At 41.7% G+C, this 26,025-nt stretch overlaps 1 protein-coding gene across 1 annotated transcript; it reads right to left on the reverse strand.

Moving 5' to 3' along the window:
* Window positions 1-160: 160 nt before the first annotated feature.
* LOC149300825 (nuclear factor erythroid 2-related factor 3-like) lies at window positions 161-21,387 on the reverse strand. The gene is made up of 4 exons (XM_089484815.1): window positions 20,857-21,387; window positions 2,582-2,749; window positions 1,523-1,630; window positions 161-1,411 (listed from the first exon to the last, which is right to left on the reverse strand). Exons 1-4 carry the CDS (start codon window positions 21,385-21,387, stop codon window positions 161-163), a joined length of 2,058 nt encoding a protein of 685 aa, XP_089340941.1.
* Window positions 21,388-26,025: the final 4,638 nt, after the last annotated feature.

The following is a 26,025-nucleotide window of genomic DNA, read 5'->3' on the forward strand; positions in this document are numbered from 1 at the left end:
ATCTTGGAATCAAAATAGCTATTAATGGTTTTCATGCTCGGTATATAACATCCAGTGTTTAAACTCTAATATAGAATAACATTTAAAGATCCCACTGCCACACAATCTGCCCATGGTTTTCCTTTTTAATATTTTTTTATTGACTTGCTATCATCAGTACTTATTTTGGCTTTTTATCCTTTTCTGTGTCTTTTTTTTGTTCGGGTTTTAACAGTCTCCTTGGAACCACCATAATGCTGCCATCGCTATTGCAGTGTAGAGAATACTGGCTTGGGTTCACGGCTCTGCCCTGCTCATCCCTCAATCTGCTGAAAACATCCACATACAACTCGTTCAGTTTTTGTTTCATGTGGCTCACAGATTTACTGAACTGAGCCCGCTCCTTTAGTAGTTTTTCCTTGCGTGCCCTGAGCTGTGACACGTCATCCTCTAAGTTCAATATGACATCCAGTTTCCTCTTGCGGCAGTTTTGAGCAGCGACCTTGTTTTTGCCTCTCCTTCGGATGTCACGTATCACAGATATTTGTGTATCAGTTAAGTAGTGTTTGGATAACATGTTGTTGAACATTTCCACTGGCATACTAACTATTTCATCTATGGAGAATGGAATTTTTAGGGATTTTGCACGACGTTGATCACGGCTTAGATTTTTATCCATTCCATTGGCGCATGGACTTCTTGTCTTGCCAGACTTTGCAGGCCAACTATAATGGTGTTCAGAACCAGCTTCAGACTCGTTAGGCAATTGATTGTATGTGTGATTATGTTGTACGTTCTGTAGAGTAAGTTCATCATAAAAGCTTGACTCTGCTTGATAGTCCATACGACACAGTTTGTTGACTTCTGGCCAGGTTCCCCCCACTGCTCCTTCTAGTCCATCATAAGATACCGACTCAGAATCACTGCTGTAGCCAGCTGCTCCTTCATCTTCACCAAAAGAAACAGATGAAGAATCAGAAACACTTACCGAGGTCGGGCTACGGCTTGAATTTAAAGAAAGTCCCGAATCTGAATCAGGCTCATCAAATAATTGGGAAACTTCCAACGGATCAAAACCTTCTTCTAGAGCTAAAGACATTAAATTGATCTCATCAAAAACACCCTCATCAAGACCAGAAAGTAAGTCTGGGTGAGTTAAGTTTCTAGTGCTATTGTCAATAGAAGGAAATAAGGCAGTCAGGTTGGGCACACTCAAAGGGATGTCAGGGTTAGAGCTTGAATTTAACTGCAGGGAATGTTCCTGTCTTTGTATGAAATCCCCACTTGTACTAGAATTTGGGTTTGAGTTGAACATGGCTTCCTGTAGGCTTACATCTTGGCTAATTGCATCTGTAAAATCAACACTGTAATGTGTTGAAGGACCGATGACACTATTGGTGCTGGAGGCAGGCTGAATATCTTCTAGATTTATCTGGATAAGAAAAAAAGTTTATTAGATGTTATTACTTCACAATGAAATAAGTGATAAACATGGACTGCAAGCTTAGTACTACAAAAGAGTATATAAAAGGAGGTAACTTACATTTAATTCAGGCATAGAGAGCAAATCTTGCCATATTTCACCCACTGAGTTTCCAGAAGGCATTCTGTAATTTGACTGGGTAGGATGAAGAGTGCTTTCACTCGTACCCTTAAAAAAAGAAAGGAAAAAAAGCATGTTACATAAAATAACAAAAGTTACCTAAAGTAATGTAACTGTATGCGTATGAATATGTATGAAATAATTAAGTAGATTAGTTAAAGCCCTGGTTTTACATAATGGAAATACATATGCAAGGGGCCACTGCGTACCACACCTGAACAACCTTACTCTTTACTACGATGAGAAATATAGCCATGGGTATAGAAACGGAGTGTATTTTCAACGAAAGTACCAACAGCAGTACTACCAACTAAGTTTTGCTCAAAATGATCAGATCTGCTTAATTGCTACATATTGCTTCTTGCTCAGCCCTTTTGGGATAATATGAATATACAATATATATCTGTGAAACCATGTCCACAATAGAAGTCTATAATTACCAACCTCGAGTGCATTTTCTGTTTGTGCTAGCAGCTGAATAAATTCTTCAAAGAAGAGGGAAGGTTCTGTCGGGTTCCTGTTGATCTGGAAAATGCAAAGCACTGAGTTTTGGACTGCTAAATTAAATAATTGCGGGACACATTCACTGATGACATGGGGGAGTAATACACATCAGGTTAAGTGAAATTCAGTTTAATCTTTAAAGCAATTTGTTGGAGCTCTGTTTTAATTATTTTGCAGTACATATGTGGACTTGAAAAATAACAGATATTTGAACAATAATTATTAAAAATGACTTGATCTTGGTTTTTGATAATATTTTTTAAGAATATTATTAAATATTATTAAAGAAGTTTTGGGCAAAACCGCATAGTGCACACGTAGTGCTGCTTTCCGAATGTGTTCGGGCCTGGTATATTATTGGTACACTAAACTAAATGGTGGCAGTCCTCTCCTATAACTATTCTTAAAGGTATGGTAGTTTTTATCTCCAAACTCAGTTATTGACACAGTGCACAAAAAAACTGTAATTGACAGACAATCTAAGTTGACTCCTACCTCAGTGCTAATGAAACTCGGGTCAACATCAGTATTATCCCTTATAGAATTTCCTTCCTCGTTTGTTTGTGGGGATACGTTTTCATCCAGTCCTGCTTTCGCATGTTCGTTTTGAAGGTAACTATAACCGTAGTTGTTTGGATCTGACCCCAGCTTCTCTTCTTGTGTCTACAAGTCATAAAATAAAGTTTATTATATATTGCATACATACTTACGTAGGGCATATAAACACATGAACACAGAAGGCAGCTCAATGTTTCTTCTTGTCCATTGCCGAGATAGCACATGGTCCGGAAGGGCGTTTTAAATCTGATGCATTAGTATCACAGGTAATTTAAACTCCTAAGGGAATGTACTTTTTTTTTTTGGAGAAACACAAGCTATGCAAGATTTAGGGACAGCAGATGTTAACGTGCATCTTAAGCCTATTGTTCTACTAAACATTCTATGGCAGCTGGTGCCTTGTCAGGGAGACAGCTGGCCCTTTATCATTAACCAAAGTAGGCTGCTTCTTTCATTATTAGGGGTGGGGGCTGGTTAGTCCAAAAAAAACAGGGTTTAGTTACCTTTCTATTATTTCATGAAAATAAAGGTTTCCCTACAGGTTTTCACAAAAAAAAGTCTTGAGGGGTCGGTTAGTTGAGACTGTGATGCAGCAGGGCAGATGTACATATAAAACATGTTGTCTGATTATTTTAATATCAGAAGCTGTGGCTCCTAAACTGCAATTTTTGGATTAAAGTATTTTTTTATTTTTATTTTAAATTCTCTTTTCTTTTAAGTACATATTATACCCCCTTCACCATTGGGGTCTCCCAAAACTCTGCAAAGTGTTTCTATGTGGCACTAAGTCATTCCACAGTCATATGACAATTCTTAAATCAGTCCACCTATACACATTTTTTTCATAACCCTACATGTCTACTTTCTACCATTAAACATTGATTGTAACAGTGCTACAGAATCTCATGGCACTACATAAATAAATGTAATATATATATATATAATATATATATATATATATATATATATATATATATGCAAAAACATTCCCAACCCCAACACCCCTCCCCCACACTGATATTCACGGTATTTTGTTGTTAAAATCAAAGCAGAATCTAAGGAGGAATTAGCATAAGATAATAAACCATACACCACTTGCTATGTGAGAAATACAACCCTGAAAGCGTTTTATGACTGCTGGACCCCTTGGTGCAGTCACAGAAGGGTGTATATAAAGATTGACATTTAAGAAAAAGGGGATACCTCCTATATAGATCTATTTTATAGACGTTCACCTCAAAAATTCCCCCAAATTTAAAGACTGCATCATCACATTCATAATAGCATTTTTTGACGAGCTACCAATTCCGTTCATACATATCACTGTTTTGGGAAAAGATGTTAGTAAGTTGCAACGTCTTTATAAAATCAACCCCTATTTTTTGGTGACCTACCAAAAGAATTTATTTGCATTTGAGTTAGGGTGCCATACACACAGCATTATGAACAGACAACCCTGGCGAGCTCTTTCTGCATGGAAGGCCATTGTATGTTTCCTAGATACAAGGTAACTATCGGTATAAAGGCCAGTGCATTATGTTGTCACACAATGACAAAGCATGCTTTTTGGACCCAGGCGGCCCCTGTACTGTCAGAAACTGGTTTGTACAGCCATTCTAGGGACCAGCCAGTGGGTAAAAGCGGGAGCCAACAGATAAGTAAACAGGGTTTTTAAGCTAAACGCTTGAGGAAATGATTCTGCAAACCTTAAATTTATTACAAGTACGGTTTGCTTAATAGTTTTGAGTAAAAGTAACGTCTAATGCCACTTTCCCTCTCACTGCTTCTACCGAAACAAAGGAAGTATTGGTATGTTAACTGCTTGCAGTCCCTATAACTAGAATGGGAGTTCTTCCTAGCAAGCAGTGTACTGATGAACACTCCCTGCTTTCAGTAGAGGCAGCTGGAGGAGGGGGTCATGTGAGAGAAAGGCAGGGATAACAGATATGGTTCATGGCAGACATGAACAGAAGTGACGAAAGCAAAACATAACAATAATAATAATAATACCATCTCATGCAGTTCTTAGTGATTACAGTAGGAGTGCTAAACCTACGCACATTATCCTGCATTAAATGACCAACTTATAGTAATTATGAGTGTTTTTAGGACATCATTAAGCTGTAATTAACCCCTTGACTGCTAACGACAGCATGGTGCCGTCGCTAGCAGACCCAGTCAGGTGCTAACGACGGCACCATGCCGTCGCTAGCACTCTCCTACCTTTATGGAGGTCTGTGGACCCCCATCACCACCTACCTCGGCGATCAGCCCCTCACACTGAAGGGCATCACTGGGGCCACCCGATCTGGCCGGTGACGGCACGTGCAATGACGCGATTACGTCACCGCGCAACTTTATTAGTAACTGACAATTGTCAGTTAAAGCGGTATGGGGGCATGCTGCTTAGATGCCTGTATCTCAGGCATCTAAGCAGCTACAGACCCCCAACATATACCATTGGAAAGAATAAAAAATATTATAAATATTATATTATAAATATAGTAAAAAAAATAAAAATGTACAAAAAAAGTTAAAAAAATTATCTAAACAAACTAGTTTAACTTAAAAAAAAAAAAAAGTTTACGTATTCTAGCTAAATAATCACTGTGGTAGCCAATGTTACCACAGCGATCATATAGCTATGAAAAGTCACATTCCCTTTTTAAAAATGGCGGATACTAAATTTTAACCCCATAATCCCTTTGATCATGGGGTTAAATTTAGCCAATGGTAGAGGGAGACAATTTTTGAAATCCTGATGAACTGCAAATATTAAAATCAGCCATTTAGCCTGTGCGGTACGTGAGTAACCATCTCATCCCTGGAGCTCCTTGCATTTTTACTGCAAAACTTAGTTTTGCTGTAAAAGTGATTTCCCCCCCCCCCCCTTTACCATCATTTCTTTGGGATTGTAAGGGGAAAGAATGGTGTGTGCGTCTGTGAGTGAATGGAGATATGAAAGGCGTGTGAATGGTCAGTAATTAGGGTTGAAGCCTTGACGTGGCATTACTGCTCACGTAAGAAGTTAAATTATGGCACAAAGTACATATTTGCAAAAACTACACCCCTTGGCGCATCAAATGAGGGGCTGCATGTGTTTCTAGTACAAACCTGGAGTGCGCAAGACACAAATTAACATGTCGCTATGGTTAGAAAAAACATTTTCTAGCTAAAGCGACACATTCCATCATTATTTGTGGACTCAACTTTTGTCCTAGAAATACATGTAGCCCCTCATTTGAAGCGCCAAGGGGTGTAGTTTCTTGAAATGTGTACTTTATGTACCCTAATTTAACTTCCCAGATGTCTAGACCACTTTAACATCAGATATGGCAGATTGGAGAATCTTGTCAAAAATTGTCTTAAACCATTTAGGGGTGATGCCTGCAATTAGACAGCTCTAGACAGCTGGAAAGTTTAATTATGGTACATGAAGTATACATTTTCAGAAACTACACCCCTTGGCGCATCAAAGGAGGGGCTGCATGTATTCGTAGCACAAAACTGGAGTGCGCAAGACATAAATGAACTTGGCGCTTTTAACTTAATTTTTTTTTTATTTTTATAAGTGTGATATTCATTTATTTGTTGTGCACGTCAGATTTGTGATACAAATACAAATAAGACCTCATTTGCTGCAGCTGGGGGTGTAGTTTCTAAAAATATATAGTTTTGTTGGCATATTTTAACATCCCAGGCAGCTAGAGCTGTTTAACTGACGCCAGCCATGCATTAAATGTAAAGATGTCTTTTGTGATAGTCTAATAAATTTTAGGGCTGCAACAACTAATCGATAAAACCGATAATAATCGATAATGAAAATCGTTGCCACCGAATTTCATTATCGATTAGTTGAATCGATTTTTATCGATTATTAAATGAGGGTTTTTTCAGAGCAAACGCTCTGAAAAATACCCCTCATTATATAATCCGTTTAGTCTGACTCACAGCAGCAGCTCCTACTTACCAGCCCCTCCCTGTAATCACTGTGACAACTGGCCCCGCCCCCTTCCTTCTCCCAGAAGGCCAGAACCACATGGCTGTGACACCTCATCTAACTGTAAGTATAAAATTAATATTTGGCTACTGAAAGTTAGGGGAGGTGGGAGTTAATTTAGGGGCAGTTATGGTTAATGGGGTGTTTAGGGTTAATTTAGGGGCAGTTATGGTTAATGGGGTGTTTAGGGTTAATTTAGGGACAGTTATGGTTAATAGGGTGTTTAGGGTTAATTTAGGGGCAGCTATGGTTAATGGTGTGTTTAGGGTTAATTTAGGAGCAGCTGTGGTTAATGGGGTGTTTGGGGTTAATTTAGGGGCTGTTGTGGTTCATGGGGTCTTTAGGGTTAATTTAGGGGATGCTGTGGTTGATGGGGTCTTTAGGGTTAATTTAGGGGCAGTTGTGGTTAATGGGGTGTTTAGGGTTAATTTAATGATGAGGACTGAGGGTTAATTTTATTAATTTATTAAAGTTAACTTAAGGTGCAGTTAGAGATAAAGACTAAGGGGAATCTAAATCCTGGGGGCAGTGAAGATTAACCCAGTACTTATTTATAAAAGTATGGTCTGTGACTCTATGAGGGGACTATGAGATATCTGGGGGGTATAAGGCATATCTGGGGAGGACGGAGTGACATATCTGGGGGTATAAGGCATATAGGGTATATAAGGCATATGTGGGGAGGACAGAGTGGTGTATCAGGGTGTATAAGGCAGATCTGGGGCCACAGTGGCATATCTGGGGGTAGAGTGGAGTGGCATATGTGGGGAGGGCAGTGTGGCATGTCTGGGGAGGATGGAGTGGTGTATCGGGGTATAAGGTGTATCAGGCAGAGTGGCATATGTGGGAGGCAGCGTGGAGTGGCATATGTGGGAGGCAGCGTGGCATATGTGGGAGGCAGAGTGGCATATGTGGGAGGCAGAGTGGCATATGTGGGAGGCAGCGTGGAGTGGCATATGTGGGAGGCAGCGTGGAGTGGCATATGTGGGAGGCAGAGTGGCATATGTGGGAGGCAGAGTGGCATATGTGGGAGGCAGAGTGGCATATGTGGGAGGCAGAGTGGCATATGTGGGAGGCAGAGTGGCATATGTGGGAGGCAGAGTGGCATATGTGAGAGGCAGAGTGGAGTGGCATATGTGGGAGGCAGCGTGGAGTGGCATATGTGGGAGGCAGCGTGGAGTGGCATATGTGGGAGGCAGCGTGGAGTGGCATGTGTGGGAGGCAGCGTGGAGTGGCATGTGTGGGAGGCAGCGTGGAGTGGCATGTGTGGGAGGCAGCGTGGAGTGGCATGTGTGGGAGGCAGCGTGGAGTGGCATATGTGGGAGGCAGAGTGGAGTGGCATATGTGGGAGGCAGAGTGGAGTGGCATATGTGGGGGGCAGCGTGGAGTGGCATATGTGGGAGGCAGCATGGCATGTCTGGGAGGCAGCGTGGCAAGCCTGGGCTCAAACGTGCATAAATTGGGGGGGGGGGCTGGTTGCGAAATAAAGGCAAGAAATGCATTTTAGCAAAGTTTTTTTATTATGCTGTTTGTATTTAATATAATTTGTTTATTACATTATTTTAAATAAATTAAAAATTTACATTCATTTTTTTTATCCGATTAATCGAAAAAATAATCGGCCAACTAATCGATTATGAAAATAATCGTTAGTTGCAGCCCTAATAAATGTAACTTTTAGCAATAAAATATTAGAAAAACAGTCTACTGTTCTCAATTTCTGTTTATTTTAGACCGGTTACCTACTACAAATATTTAGCAGCACAGCTTTTGATATTAGAGTTTAGAAAAATAAAAATACAAACTAGTTTTTATTGAGTCGGAAGTGAAAAATTACACTTTTTTTCCCATTTCTGGCTATATTTTGCAAACCTGATGAGACATACACATATAAAAATGGTATATTTGGAATCTGCTGGGTGTGCTGAAAAAAGCAATATATGGTTTGTATAGTTTATTCCCAAGAAATTTACTTATAAACGCGTTTAAACGTGAGATGCACCAAAATGCCGAAAACCAGCTTAGCACCAGGGTGGGAAATGGCTTAGCAGCCAAGGGGTTAAAATACTTAGAACTTGTATGAGAAGTGCTGGCTTCATCAGCACGTAAATACTTATTCAGCAAACTGTCCTACACGTAAACAGGAACCCTACAGCTAGCATTAGATTTCTCCATAAACCCCTTTCTAATTACACAATTAAAGGGGCAGTCATGCTTTGTTTTTTGGGGTAAATCATTTCAAGCTCATCAAGATGCTGTTTTGAATCTTTCATGTGCACCAAAACTGTAAAGTAATAACAATTGTATGCAAAGTTGGCATAAGACTTACTGTGTGGAGTATTTTTAGTACATTAGTGCAGATATAACATGAAATATGTAGGCTATAACATACCGTATTTGCTCGATTATAAGACGACCCCCCAAAATCTGAATATTAACTCAGGAAAAAAAGAAAAAGCCTGAATATAAGACGACCCTAAAGGAAAAAAGTTTTACCAGTGAATGTTAATTCATGTAAACTATTTTTTTAAAATAAAAGCTATGATTGAGAAAAATATTTTTTTTGTTTTTATTTCCTTGTATTTTCCAACCTGTCCCCCAGTTACGCACATCTGCCCCCAGGCTTGCCACACCAATATGGCACTGTGGCCCATGATATGCCTTTTAACCCTCTATATGCCACTGTGCCCCATGGTATGCCTTTTGACCCCCTATGTGCCACTCTGCCTCCAGAAATGCCTTATACCCCTATATCCCATTCTGGCATTTAGGGGGTTAAAATGCATATTATGGGGCAGACTGGCATATAGGGAGGTATAAGGCATTCCAGGAGGCAGAGTGGCATTAAGGGAGTTAAAAGGCATTGTATAGAGCACTCTGCCTCCAGAAATGCCTTATACCTCTATATGCCACTCTGGCATTTAGGGGGTTAAAAGGCATATTATGGGGCAGAGTGGCATATAGGGAGGTATAAGGCATTTCAGGAGGCAGAGTGCTCTATTAAATGCCCCTTTAACGCCACTCTGCCTCCTGAAATGCCTTATACCTCCCTATATGCCACTCTGCCCCATAATATGCCTTTTAACCCCCTAAGTGCCAGAGTGGCATATAGGGGTATAAGGCATTCCAGAAAGGCCCTATGCCCCCATTTAACACACACGCACACACACACTTACCGGTGCTTCCAATTTCCTGCTGTATTCCCGGGGCAGCGGGTTGACGTCTCCTTCCGCTGCAGCCGGAAGGAGGTGGAGTTGGCAGCGGGGGTTTGTCTGCGTCCGTCACGGATACCTTCCCCGGCTGTCAGAGATCAGAGTTCCTGACTCTTTACAGTAAGAGCGGTGAGATTATGGAACTCTCTGCCAGAGGAAGTGGTAATGGTAAACTCAATAAAAGAGTTCAAAAGGAGCCTGGACGTGTTTCTTGAAAGCAATAATATTACAAGTTATGGATATTAGATTAATAGGGACAGAACGTTGATCCAGGGATTTATTCTGATTGCCATATTTGGAGTCGGGAAGGAATTTTCCCCCTGGTATGGGGCAATTGGCATCTGCTTCATAAGGGTTTTTTTGCCTTCCTCTGGATCAACACAGTAGGGACACAATATGTATATAGGTTGAACTTGATAGACTTTGGTCTTTTTTCAACCTTATGAACTATGTTACTATGTTACTACTACTACTCAACTACAAAATCTGTGCCCATACGCAGGATCTTGTGAACCATAAGAGCTCTTAAGGCATACAACAGCTGAGAAAACCCCCCACTTCTCATTAAACTCCTGCAATAGCAGGGACAGCACCCAGTTACATGTTTATTACTTGACCACAGATGTTCAACCAGCATTCATATGACTGGCTGATGCTACTTCAATTGATTGACTGATTTCAACTACACAGCATGTGCAGAAAGTATTCTTCCTGCTTACACCTCCAGTTTTCAGTAAAGGCAGCAGAAACAATATAGGTTTATATAGGTAAAAAATACGTGGTTTAAAGGTACCTTTTACGTGGCATAAACGCGTGTAACTAATTTGGCAGAGATAACTTACCATCACTCATGTTACTATCATCTAAATTTATTCAGATTTGCATCTTCCAGCTGTGCACCTGCTGATGCCTTGGATGGATATCAAGTTTAAAAGTAGAACAGCAGAAAATAGATTACTTTCATATTTTAGTGACATGAAAGATATGATCGATATGCTGTATAGAAATGTAAGGGATCCTTTAACTGTGTGCGGTAATGGTTCAGACATGGTTTGACAGGGTTAACACCGCTTACTTTCTAAAAATGCTGCTGGCCTTTTAACTAACCTTGGATCAGAATCCCATTTACTTATTTACCGTACCTGTGGATTTCAACAAAATGCCCACAGAACTATTTCTGAAATCTAGAGTGTGCTCTGTAATACGTACCCTGTTTTTTTTTAATAATATAATATATATATATATATATATATATATATATAATTCATTTTTTCTTGCTGCATATACCTCACATATGGGCATCTATGCTGTGATCAGCTGAGGTTTAGTCTTTCACTTCTATGCATGCTATACCCCATTCTAGTTACACATTGAAAAGAGTAATGCTATGCACCTGCTGTTTGTTATTATTTGTAGGGCTGCAACTAACGATTATTTTCATAATCGATTAGTTGGCCGATTATTTTTTCGATTAATCGGATAAAAAAATGAATGTACATTTTTCATTTATTTAAAATAATTTAATAAACAAATGATGTTAAATACAAACGCAGAATAAAAAAAAAAACAACTGATAAAATGCATTTCTTGTCTTTATTTCCCAACCAGCCCCCCCAATTTATGCACGTTTGAGCCCAGGCTTGCCACACTGCCTCCCAGACATGCCACGCTGCCTCCCAGACATGCCACTCCACGCTGCCTCCCACATATGCCACTCCACGCTGCCTCCCACATATGCCACTCCACGCTGCCTCCCACATATGCCACGCTGACTCCCACATGCCCTTTTGAGCCCAGGCTTGCCACGCTGCCTCCCAGACATGCCACTCCACGCTGCCTCCCACATGTGCCACTCCACGCTGCCTCCCACATATACCACTCCACGCTGCCTCCCACATATGCCACGCTGCCTCCCACATATGCCACTCCATGCTGCCTCTCACATATTCCACTCCACTCTACCCCCACATATGCCACTGTGCCTGATACGCCTTATACCCCCTGATACACCACTCCATCCTCCCCAGACATGCCACGCTGCCCTCCCCACATATGCCTTATAACCCCAGATATGTCTCTCCATCCTCCCCAGATAGGCCTTATACCCCCAGATATCTCATAGTCCCCTCAGAGTCACAGACCTGTTCGCATCACACTGACACCATACTTTTATAAATAAGTACTGGGTTAATCTTCACTGCCCCCATGATTTAGATTCTCCTTAGTCTGCCCCCCTTTACCTCTAACTGCGCCTTAAGTTAACTTTATTAAATTAACCCTCAGTCCTCATCATTAAATTAACACTAAACACCCCATTAACCATAACTACCCCTAAATTAACTCTAAATACCCCATCAAACACAACTACCCTAAATTAACCCTAAACACCCCATTAACCACAGCATCCCCTAAATTAACCCTAAAGACCCCCATCAACCACAACAGCCCCTAAATTAACCCTAAACACCCCATTAACCACAACTGCCTCAAATTAACCCCAAACACCCCATTAACCACAGCTGCTCCTATATTAACCCTAAACACCCCATTAACCATAACTGCCCCTAAATTAACCCTAAACACCCCATTAACCATAGCTGCCCCTAAACACCCCATTAACCATAGCTGCCCCTAAACACCCCATTAACCATAACTGCCCCTAAATTAACCCTAAACACCCCATTAACCATAGCTGCCCCTAAACACCCCATTAACCATAGCTGCCCCTAAACACCCCATTAACCATAACTGCCCCTAAATTAACCCTAAACACCCCATTAACCATAGCTGCCCCTAAACACCCCATTAACCACAACTGCCTCAAATTAACCCCAAACACCCCATTAACCACAGCTGCTCCTATATTAACCCTAAACACCCCATTAACCATAGCTGCCCCTAAACACCCCATTAACCATAGCTGCCCCTAAACACCCCATTAACCATAACTGCCCCTAAATTAACCCTAAACACCCCATTAACCATAGCTGCCCCTAAACACCCCATTAACCATAGCTGCCCCTAAACACCCCATTAACCATAACTGCCCCTAAATTAACCCTAAACACCCCATTAACCATAGCTGCCCCTAAACACCCCATTAACCATAACTTCCCCTAAATTAACCCTAAACACCCCATTAACCATAACTGCCCCTAAATTAACCCCCACCTCCCCTAACTTTCAGCAGCCCAAATATTAATTTTATACTTACAGTTAGATGAGTGTCACAGCCATGTGGTTCTGGCATTCTGGGAGAAGGAAGGGGGCGGGGCCAGTTGTCACAGTGATTACAGGGAGGGGCTGGTAAGCAGGAGCTGCTGCTGTGAGTCAGACTAAACGGTTTATATAATGAGGGGTATTTTTCAGAGCGTTTGCTCTGAAAAAACCCTCATTTTATAATCGATAAAAATCGATTTTCATTATCGATTATTATCGATTTTATTGATTAGTTGTTGCAGCCCTAATTATTTGGCAATACGGGTTTCTATTTAAATCCCAAATTTTAAATTATGTTTGTTAACCCACCACTTCTTTTGCATCGGTTTTCCTTGCCATAATTTTACTAAAAAGCATACATTCTGCATAAAACCCTCACTTCCATCTTTCTTCCACTCTACGCAGCATGCCAATTTCTCTAGGACTAGTAATGTAGTACGTTTAACCATTTCAGCACCTATGACATTACAAACACTAAGGACAATAAGTGTTCAAGGAAAAAAGGCATTACTGATAAGTTCAGTAATAATGCACGATCTTTTTAATTATGTATTTTGGTGTTAAAAGTGTAAGTGTTAAAATAACCCTAGCTTTTGAAATGTATATTTGTAGTAATGCAGGGATTTTTTTTCTAGTTATGACTGGTCATTTCCTTCCAAGAAATCAGCCTCGTTTTCGTCCAAAGACCACATTTTAGTGATTTAAAATTGTATTTAAAAGGAATCCTAGAAGAAGTATTTTTTTCAGTACATTTAATGTGAAAACATTATTAATACAAGTTGGATTTTGTTACTGTAAAATAAGCAAAGATCTTTTCCAAAAGTGCTAGACAGTAGACAGTTTTAGTGAGCTGTGTTTTATTATCTTAGACTAGGCATTTGCAGTACTTTTTTATCCTATGTGGAAAAGCACCCAGAAACCATGTTTTACTTTTTCTTTATTGTCAACATCTGATGTCATAAAGCAAATGACAACTCTTGTATAGAATGGTTCATATAATGTACAATTCTTTCCAAGTACCATCTTGTCTTTAATGACGAGACAACTTTAAATATATTATAACGGTACCTGATCCTGAGCAGAAAATAACGATAAATGTTAATATTGTTTCTGACATATTCCGTCATTTGATATCCTATAAGTATGGGGACTTTTCGCTGTCTAGGATTACACAATCTCTGCACTTAGCTGCTGTCTGCCTCATAGTCAAGTCCCACGACAAAACAAGTGTTTTAAATGCAGTGCTGTATGTGGTACTGTAGGTTAGGATTGAAGAAAGACTTTGGTCTTTTTCATTTTGTTCCAATAATGTTACTTTATCTGCAGGTCTGGGGGCAGAGCCGGCCTTAGGTGTTCTGGCGCCCTGTGCGGACTACTCCTCTGGCGCCCCCCCATCCCAAAAAAAGAAAGGAATAAAAACTTGTAACAAAACTTGTAACAAAACCCCAATCACTATATACTATGCCAAACATTGATGTGGTCTAGGCCTACCACTTAATTGTCTGGCTTAGTAGTAGGGATGCACCGAAACGAATTCTGGACTGAAACCGAAAGTGCAGCATTTACCTGGCCAAAACCGAATATGACCCCCCCAACACCATAAAAAATCTAACACTTTTATTTAAAGTAAGTAACACACCAAAATAGGAGAAAACAATTAAATAATATTATATATAAAGTCCAAAAATAGTTACCGGCACTCCAGGGACTTTCCAAATAACCACACAAACAACTTCGGTTTTCAAGTCTATATATATCATATATATATATATATGATTAACAGCAATCACATTCCTATCATGCCCAGGCATACCCAGATTCCAGGATTTACTCGCAGACTTGGCACGATAGGAGTATGATGCCCTATCTACCCCTTCTCACTCCCTTCTCCCTATCTACCCTCTTTCCCCTGTCTCACTCCCTTCTCCCTATATACGCCCTCCTAACTATCTACCCTTTCCCTCTTTGAGGTTCACTTACCTTTCAGGAGTCCTGCGGTGGGGGTGCAAGGCCTCTGCCTCCCAGCTCTGCCACTGTATGGAACAGTATAGAATGATGGGAGTTATGATGTACTTTTAGAGCATAATTAGATCGTATACACCAATCCACACGTATACACCAATCCACACGTATACACCAATCCACACGTATACACCAATCCACACGTATACACCAATCCACACGTATACACCAATCCACACACATACCAATCCACTCTCACTGAATGCTTTCCTACCTTTCCTCTTTTCTCCTTACAGCTCCTTTTCCTGCTCTTCGTTCTTCTTCTTCTTCAGTTCTTCTGTCTTCTTCCGGGTCAGAGGGCACGGACAACGGTGGGCGCGGCTTCAGTGTTGTGCGCCGGGATCTGACAGCAAATCCCGGCGCACAGCAGCTGTTGCCGCGCGGATCACAAGGGAGCGGTATCGGAGGTCTTTAACAGACCTCCGGCTCCCTTGAGTGATGTTAAGCCGGGTTCAAGGAAGATCCTTGAACCGGCTTAAAGTCACTCAAGGGAGCCGGAGGTCTGTTAAAGACCTCCGATATCGCTCCCTTGCGAGCCTGCTCCTCCAGCGGCGGACATTACTGTCCGTCTCTGGAGGGGTGCCGCTCGCCCCCCTGATGAGCGGCACCGGGTGCCGCTCGCCCCCCCCCGCCGCTAGGTACGCTGCTGGCGGCAGCGGCGCCCCCTGGAGTGTGGCGCCCTGTGCGGTCGCACAGGTCGCACACCCCAAAGGCCGGCACTGTCTGGGGGCTGCCATTATTGTCAGCCATGTGATATTTTGGATGACTGAGTTGACTGTTTATGGCAATGTTAATATCATCCTTGTCCATTGAAATCCATGCTCCCATAGACTTTCATTAGTCACTGTCTGGGTGATTAAAGCTGAGCTATTCTATTGTCTACAACAAGGCAGTGTGACAATGAGTTTGTCAAACAAATTGGGCTAAGACAACAACAAGCACATACGCACATGGTAGAGAGATTATTGAAGACATTGTGTAAAAACAAACTATGTTTGAAACTTATTTTTAATGTCATACTAGTTAAAAAAAAAAATGTCAGGTGTTCCTCTTTAATAATAGCCAATGCTAAAAAAAGTATTTACTTACTGATGGTGCTTAGGAAGCCAAATAAAAGGGGAACTTTCCCATATGAGATAAATCCATAAGTGAATACAACATTCTAACGCTTGTATTATTGCCACAAGTGGAGTATTATGGCCAGTTACAAAGAGATGTATTACATTGGACCATTTACATACTGGAGAACAGGGATATGATGTCATATTTTAATACTCAGCAGCAAAGGAGGTTGGTGTTGGAGGTGGAGACTTGGGTTGGCTGGGGTTCTGCCCTGGTTCAGGCGTAGGGCTTTGCCCAAGATAAGTACATCATTACTTGTTAATTTAATATGCCATTTTGAAAAATCACTCATACTGCAAAATATCTCCCTGTTTCCTTCATTTCTTCCCCCAAGATACTTCTAAACTTTGAGTTTGTTCCCTTATTCTGTCTTGATTATCACAACATCCTACTAACTGGCCTTCTCCACTCTAATCCAATCTGAACATCCCTGAGACACATTTGTTGCCCCTCTGTGCCCATCTCTTCATTGGTTCTCCTTAACCCTTGGAATTAAACTTTTAACGCTTACAAATACTGTGGCCCCCTATATCTGTGTTCCTATCTCCAAATACTCTATTTGTCATCTTCACTCTTGCATCTCTCCTCAACCATTTTTACTTCTTCCCACTTGCCTCAACAGGACTGAGCTCTATGCTCACTAGAAACTGAGCTACTCACAGAAGCATACAATCTATCCTCCTAATACCCACAACCTGCATTCTTAAAGAAGCCATCTGCTCTTCCCAAGCCACTAATTCTCCACGTGACCTTCTACAATTAAATCAATCTCACCCAAGCAGTTCCTTGCCTACAGTGTCATCCCCCCTCAACATCCTAATAGACTGTAAGCTTGGAAGAGCAGGATGCTTTTCTCTGTCCATACCAATGTGTGTTAACGTTATCGTCCATTTTGTATACTGTCAATATAGGCATGTTAATTTTCCTTTTATAGCACCGCTATGTACTATAAATAAAACAATGTAGGTTAGTATATGTAAAATGCAGCTTTTCCCTCCAGGGTTGGCAAACTGGGTCAGTTCCAGCTTAATTTTGCTCAAAACAAACTATATTTACAATACAGTTTATTTCTTTTCAACAAAATAAACTCTTAAAACACCATTAAATATTTTGTGACTTTTTAAAATAATTGTAAGCAATGTATCATGAGTCCTAAATTAACCTATCCCCTCCCAAATACTTATGCCAAACCAGTAGTGCAGGTTATGAGCCAATTTGCTTTGGAAGGGATTGTTGCATAGACATTGTTAGCAGCTGTATAATATGTACAGGTTGATTTATGTTGTTTTTCTCATATAGAGTGATTTAGGTCGACGTTGAACTTCTGTTTCAAATATATGTGCAAAATTAAACACACTAGTTCAGAAAACCAAACAGAGATAAAATAAATATAACACGATTTTACAATAGGATAAATCAATTACAACTTGAATCCTACATTTTAGCCATTAGAGATAGATTAAGGATTTCATTTATTACTTTATGTTATTTATATCTCTACAGGCAGAGTCACGGGGCACATAGATATTGGACTGTATGCCACTCTGTTGATCTGATGTTCAAATGACGGCTACCTTAAAATAAAACAGTGTGGTTTTTAAGATTTTAATATCCAACGAATCCTGTTCTGCTTTATTAGGTATCCAGGTCATAATGAGTTTCGCATTGACCTTGAAATATATTTTACTGGGCAGTCAAAATGGCCACTGTTTGGATATCTTGGTAAAATGATTAAAATAATTGTACTGATGCCTTTCTGCTCTTATAGAGGGTCCATTAGGTTTTAGATGACCCTGCATGTTTGCTTATGTGGCTGAGAATACTATGTAAGTTGAGCTAAAATAATAATTACATGTGCAGGGCCAGTCCTAAACCAAATGGTATAACAGGCAAAACAGCATTATGTTCCTACGCAGTTCTTATTGCTTTTATACAATTTAATTTGTAAACACATTTTCTGCTTTTTTTCTGAACATTATTGTGGCTTTTAAGGCTGTAGAATACTCATAAAAATCAAAACATTGTAAGCTCCTAAAAATAAGCCAAGTAAAGCAGCCCAGAAATAGGCTTGTGTCCCAGGGAAGAATACATCGCTGGCTGGTACCTTCAAACTTCACACACCCCAGGCAACTGGCGTGAGTCTGGCGCTAAGAGCGGCCCTGCATTCATTTCTAAGAGTGGAGACTGTGTATGAGAGCGAGGGAATTTTCCCTTGTAAAGTATAGTGAATTGTAGGCCTCAAGCAACTGGTGTCTCAACCAGCAGGAAAAGAGCCAAGTCTTTGTGAGTAGGGAGTTAATAGTATGTATATCATTTATATGCAATACATTGCATGAATCATTAAGAAGCTTTAGTAAACAAACCAAATAAGTCAGGGCTTTGTTAGAGAAATAGGGTGTGCGCTGATGAGAAGTGTAAGTTTAAATGGGGTGAAAACCTTTAAAAAATAATTTTGACACCAAGTTAGACCCAATACAACCTTCTCCAATAAAGACATATGTTCTGCATCGTCAACTTAAAATACCCAAGAAATTAGCTTAAATTGCCCATGGTGTCCTTTCGTCAGAGGTTGGCAATGTATGATATAAATGGTTGGACCAGTCTATTTCACCTCAATTTGCATTGCATCTATGGCCTCCAAAAACAGTGGTGATTACAGTTTACAACACAGCCATGTAAGAGGGACACTTCTTCAGGCCAACTGCTGGTTTCAGATATAAAGCGCTCAGGTGTCTTTATGGGAGAGACAGTCCCATTTCTAGTAAGTCTGAGTATATCACAGTGATCTATTATCCTAAATATAGACATAAAGGAGGAAATGCGTTTATAAATTAAATGAATGCTTCTTCTAAATGATTTACTGTGCAGACCTTTCAGTAGATCATAAAATCATATAAAATTATATTTGTGGACATTAGTCACGACTCCAAACTGATACCCTAAAGCGCATGTGTTCCTTTTTGGCCATTCAACCATTGGAAGGTATGTAATGGTAGAGATGCCACCAATGGTATATTGAACTTTGTGGCCCCAATACCTTTGATTTTCCTTTATCAAAACTCTGCATTTAAGAATAATTTGTATGCAACCAACTTCCAAAACTCATTTTGAAGGGGAATTGTTGTTGTCACAGCTTTTATCATACTCAAACTCATGTAAAACTACCCATAGTTATGCCAATCACTTATTGTCTGAAGATATTTTGTTTAACGGTTTCCCTTATGGAAGGTGACATTGGGGGCAGTCTGTGGCAGAGCCAGTATTAGCTAATAAACCTCCTGTCCTACAGTTATCGTTTTCTTATCATTGCAGCCTTATAAAAACACAACAAATAGAAAATTAAAAACAGGTTACAGAAAAGTTATTGGAGGGACCAATACATGGCATGAGAAAAAGAAGGTAACATGCCTGTCCCCATGATATGCATTTATGATGGGTTGTCATCTTTATATTGGTCAATTTACTACATAAACACTAGAACATAAATGCAAAACTGTAAAAGTTAGTATTTGGAATTGGCATATCTTCTTTAAAGGGACACAACAGCAATCATATGAACTTTAATGTAAATACATGGGGTCTGCAGAATCCCCCATATGGATTTGTCACTTCCCCAGCTATTTGCACTGCAGGCAAGAGTTGTCATCAATTTCAATGGGAGCACTTTCCTGCCACTGATTGGCTGCTTCAAACTGCCAATCAATGGCAACAAATGTCAGTCCATGGTTGAGAAGGGCAGCTGCTGCAGCATGGCTGCAACTTCTAGATCTGGTGAGGGTTATTTTTTTATCTCTTAATTTGGAGAATGCAGTCACAGAGTACCTTAATATGTGTTTTCTTTAGTGGGAGTGTCAGGAACATCACACTACGCATTATGTCCACTAACTGAACAGAGACCAGATGTTAACACCTGCTACAAGCAACATTTTTGCAAGTACCGGCGTAATCTTTTAAACTGTTATGTTAAGATGTATCCCCATGCTCAAACAAAGCCAACAAAAAAAAGATAAACCGTCATTATTACCTAATAAAAAAAATACTTATAATTAATTTAAAAAATATGTATATCATTGCGACGTCGATATCAGTGGCCATAAAAACAGGTTAGCCTTATGTTTCAACACCTGGGAAAAAAACCAAAAAAAAACCCTGAATATTCAAGTTCCCCTAGGTGATACACCCAATAGATGTAACACATACAGTGTGCAGAGCGGGCATGCCGAAACAACACACATCTCAACCGGCTCACTGTGTGACCTAGAAATTGCATGTGCTACGTTGTGTCCTGGTATTTAAATGATAATAATACCACTTAGATATGCACTGTATGTTACCTTCAACAGGAGGATCTTTACCAGACCAGTTAGTTCACTTGGGCAGTGCCTTATAGATATATATATTTACACTATAGAGCCTCAAAAAACCTGGCCAGGGCGTGGTACACAAAGATGAGGCACCCTATACTGTGATACACTTACAAAAAAAATGTACAGTTTATGTAAACAGATATTAGAATAATCCTGTATCATGGAGAGAAATACACGAGTGACATGCGACATATCAACCCACAGGTGCTGCAGCAAGACACAAATACCGTACCTGGCGGGACAATAACGGACATTGTTAGGATAATTTACCTCTTTGGTATAATCTGCAGGGCTGGGGGTCGCCCCGGTCCCAATGTGCGACTGGGCTGGTGTTGAGTGGCTTTGCTGCAGGTTGCTGTTGCTTGGGGATGGCTGGCTGGGGCCTTCATTGCTGTGGCTGAGGGTGCCGGTGCTGCTGCTGTCCTCACCGGAATCTGCAGCGAGCGGAGCCTGTGCCGCACTCACTGAGGAAGCCTCAGCATCCCCAGACACCGCATGCACCAGCCATGCGCTCACTTCAGTCCTGGGGATGCGTGTGTCCCCCAGCGCCCTCACCTCGTCAAGCAGCCTCTTGGCTGTAAAGAAGGAGTCCAGGTCCGGGCTCTTGGGGTGCAGGCTGGACCCTTCCCAAGTGTCTCTAAGGCTATGGAAAGGAATCTGAGAATAGGCAGAACTGGTCCCCAGGATGATCTCCTGGATGGGGGGCAAATAAGAGTCAAGATCCACCCTCACTCCGACCAAGCTTAAGAGGATGGTGAACTGCAGAAGACCTTCTGTCAAATACTTCTTCAGATCCTTCATCTTATCCCTGCCGGGCCAAGAGAGGGCGGAAACTTCTCAGCGCCCCCAGAAGTGTCCTGCGGGGTCTCACAGTCTACAGAGAAGCGTTGCGGGCTGTGGGCATCACCAGCCGCGGGAGGAGGGTGTCTCTGCTCACACTGGATGGAGTGGGCACTCTGGGGAGCAGCCGGCGCTGACTATTCCCCTGAACTGGTAAAAGGAAACAAAAGAGCACGCCGGCTGCCCCACTCCTCTGCGGCGAGACACAAAGGCATCAACGCACAATACCGGTCATGGCAGCACTTCCCACAGACAGGCCGGCAGGGCGGGAGGCAGGGCGGCAGACACACACAGGGAGGCGGAGCCGGGCCTGCGGGAGAGAGAGAGAGAGACGGCGTGCTCTGCTGGAGGGCCTGCCCATGGAGGGCGGCATGGAGAGCCGATGTAACATGAGACAAGGGGCGTGTCTCCCACACAGCACATGCTATAACACACGGCACATGCTATAACACACGGCACATGCTATAACACACCCCGGGATAAGCCGCACACAGATTTCACAATCATTTGTTCTTTACTACTTACACTTCATGTATACGATCATAAGCAAGGTGTGTGTCATATTTACTTAAAACATGCAAAACCAGGACTTTTTATTAAAAAAAAAAGGTAGACATCAAATGTATACATTGTCAAAAGAAGAATTGTGGCGCAAAGTATACCATCTGGAGAAGTTAGAGGAAGCTTTTGGTTGGTTTCCATAGCGATTGCCCCTCTTGCTCTTGCAGTTGTCTCTGGAATTGTTCCCGTATAAACTTGATGAATTGACACGTTATAATCAATTTCTGTGTACACTGGATTTATTGTGTAACAAAGAATCTGCATTACACGTCTACCACGCATGATCATATAAAAAAGAAATGTTGTGATGATTACGTTTTGGTAAACGTGGAGTTCTACCATAAGCAGAATTACAGCTCCTTTATTGATTCTCTATGAAGTTTTTTTCGGGATTGTGTGTGGTCCACGTAGTCCGCTGAGTGTGTTGTCTCTCAAAGGCCCTGGGACTTGCCCGCTGGGGTGCATGTTTCCAGCCTTAACCTGTTCGGCACACACAACAAAACACAGGTGAGGAAGGTTGAATTCTGATGTTCTTTTCACACATTTGATGTGACTGTAATATTGTTATAGATTTTCTTGTTTTAGATTTTTTGATATGAGAGTTTGCTGCAGAGATTTCTCATAGAGGGTCAGTTGTTTTGACTTAGATATACAATATATGTTTGCAATGGTAACATACAGGGCCACACTGGCAATGAATAGGAGGTCCTGGCACTTTAAGGACAGTGGCCGCCTGATGACATAAGTGCAGCCGACAGCAGCATATGTGCATACCTGGGCACTCCCTGGGTTTTAGACTGACATTTTGTGAAGGAAATGTGTTAACCGGACAACAAGAGACTATATTATTTTTAAGGAATCTTTTTCAGGTCTGATCCTCAGTCGTTTGTCAGTCACCCACAGAGGTCCCCACCTGATATCTACGGGTCAACTCCTCAACCACCATTGCTCAATGATCGTGGGAGAACACTTTCTTGATGTTTTGCTGAAATGAAGCAAAGGTTTATTTGTGCAGAAGGTTATTTTGTTTGCATCCCAATGTTTCATGGAAGGGGGGGCAGGATTTAATACAAAAATCTAGTATCCACTCGAACCCCACTAAAATGAAATAGTCCAGAAGTCATTTTTTGGTAAGATGTAGGGGAGGGCCTGTCTCGTATAGACCTAAAACAAAATTATCAGAGCTAGCAAGCAGTCTGAGAGGTGTGACTGATGAAATAAAAGCCACCAATCAGACCCAAAATGTCTGAATCTCAGGGCAAGCTCATAAACCATGTTCTAAATCTGCTTGGGGAAGATTGCGTTTGAGACAACCTGGGAATTATATGTGATTGATGTAGCAATTTATATAGAGTACCGTGGAATTGCGAAGATGATAAGGTAGAATCTGGTGAAACTAGGGGGAAAAAATTGCTGATACAAACATACCGTATTTGCTCGATTATAAGACGAGGTTTTTTTCAGAGCAAATGCTCTGAAAAATACCCCTCGTCTTCTAATCGGGGTCGTCTTCTAATCAGACCTCAAATAGAGGTCTGATTATGAGACTAAGATCCAGATCCCCTGCACCGCTGCAGGGGACCTGGATCCTCCTGTCCCCCCCCCCCCCCCCCACACACTTACCGGTGCTTCCTGCTGTATTGCCGGGGCAGCGGGTTGATGTCTACGCGATCCGCGTAGACAACGTCCGCTGCAGCCGGAAGGAGGTGTGGCTAGCAGCGGGGGTTGTCTGCGTCCGTCGCGGATACCTTCCCCGACTGTCAGAGATCAGAGTTCCCCCCACCGGTGCGGGGAACTCTGATCTCTGACAGCCAGGGAAGGTATCCGCGACGGACGCAGACAAACCCCCGCTGCCAACTCCACCTCCTTCTGGCTGCAGCGGAAGGAGACGTCAACCCGCTGCCCCGGCAATACAGCAGGAAATTAGAAAGCACCGGTAAGTGTGTGTGTGTGTGCGCGAATGTGTGTTAAATGGGGACATAGGGCATTTCTGGAATGCCTTATACCCCTATATGCCACTCTGGCACTTAGGGGGTTAAAAGGCATATTATGGGGCAGAGTGGCATATAGGGAGGTATAAGGCATTTCAGGAGGCAGAGTGGCGTTAAGGGGGCATTTAATAGAGCACTCTGCCTCCTGAAATGCCTTATACCTCCCTATATGCCACTCTGCCCCATAATATGCCTTTTAACCCCCTAAATGCCAGAGTGGCATATAGGGGTATAAGGCATTTCTGGAGGCAGAGTGGCACATAGGGGGTCAAAAGGCATACCATGGGGCACAGTGGCATATAGGGGGTTACAAGGCATATCATGGGCCACAGTGCCATATTGGTGTGGCAAGCCTGGGGGCAGATGTGCGTAACTGGGGGACAGGTTGGAAAATACAAGGAAATAAAAACAAAAAAAATATTTTTCTCAATCATAGCTTTTATTTAAAAAAATAGTTTACATGAATTAGCATTTACTGGTAAAACTTTTTTCCTTTAGGGTCGTCTTATATTCAGGCTTTTTCTTTTTTTCCTAAGTTAATATTCAGATTTTGGGGGGGTCGTCTTATAATCAGGGTCGTCTTATAATCGAGCAAATACGGTACATTGACACAATACATAGTACGTAGAAGCAACAATAACCATAGAAAAAGCAGTATAAATATAAAAATGGTTCCAAGGCAGCAAAAATGTGAGGCTGTGGCAGGAACGACACATGGGTGGTATAAGTGAAAAGTGGGGTAGGGTACAAGGGTTATAATGAAACTCCAAGAGGTGGGTCGGGGGCTGGTGATTTGTCTTCCTTCTTACAAATGTCATAGTATTTAAGTAAGCTGAGGATCTCCATGAGATAGTCCATAACATTGACCTGATTAGGCAGTTCCTAGTGAACTACAAAGCATCCTTAACCCAACATATCAGGTGTCTGGCTTCTTCACCCTCCATGTAGTCTCTTGGAAAAAATCTATATAGAATTATATATGTTAGGATATTAACTTCCTCTCAAAGGAGTCATTGAGTTCATTATCCAGGATTTCCAACAAAACCCATGCAAAAGAACACTGCCAGAACAAATGTAGTAAAGTCTCCTCCATCGCTATGCAAAGTTGACAAATTCTCTAACTGCACAGCCTTTATTGGTTGGAAGTAGTTCCCACAGAGGAGACATCAACAGATACAGATATACCTATGTATAAAACCCACAAAATAGTATTAAGTTATCAGAAAAGCTCTAGATTCATAGCATATAAACTATTATAAGCCATTTTAAATATATTTCCAGGAGTTAGAGAAGTACAGATTCTGGTGTCTTTTAGGAGTTGCATATTCAGAACGGAGTGGATTTTGTGCTTCCTATTTACTACAGGTACACCTATATACGGTGCTGGTGAAAACAAGGTGGTCTGTGATTCAAACTGTGATAGGGCCACAGTGGAGCCGAGTCCCAAGTCTGCGTCTTCTGGGGCTTCACTTCTCCAAAGACATATGCAGCCCCTTCCTTCCATCCCAGGCATAAGCCTTAGGTGGGCTGGATCTTCTAGGGTCCCCCCTAGAGGAGACCCACTGAAGTCTTCACGTCCATAAACAAGTGTTCCATGGGAGTGGGGGTCAGAAGGCACAATCCACTTCCCCTAACAATACAAGTCTCCGGGGACTCAGTTCCACTGTGACTTCAAGCAACCCAATGGTGCTTAACTCATTCGAAACCAAAAATCACATGTGCACTGAAACCAAGTAAAACTGAAAGGTGCAGTTGCAACAAGTGCCAGTGAAAATATCCACAGGCCCCAGCCAATGGCTGGTAAATTCTCCCTCCACCACCAGCTATATGCCAGGGCAATTTAAGGGTGGGTATAAAAAAAAGTGCATCAAGAAGGGATCCGGGGAATATAGTGCACTTACCAACCCATGCACAGTGAGTAAAATAATGTGCCCCTGCTCACTACTCAAAGTGCCGAGTGCCCCGGTGGATGCATGCCAGGGGACCCTATAACAGCCTTGAGCTCTCTGACGTAGATCCCTGCCTTAAGGCCATAGGACCAAGCTTT

The sequence above is a fragment of the Sceloporus occidentalis genome, unplaced genomic scaffold, assembly GCF_023333645.1.
Source record: "Sceloporus occidentalis isolate IW3139 unplaced genomic scaffold, rSceOcc1.0.p SCAF_23, whole genome shotgun sequence".
Classification (NCBI taxonomy): Eukaryota; Metazoa; Chordata; class Lepidosauria; order Squamata; family Phrynosomatidae; genus Sceloporus; species Sceloporus occidentalis.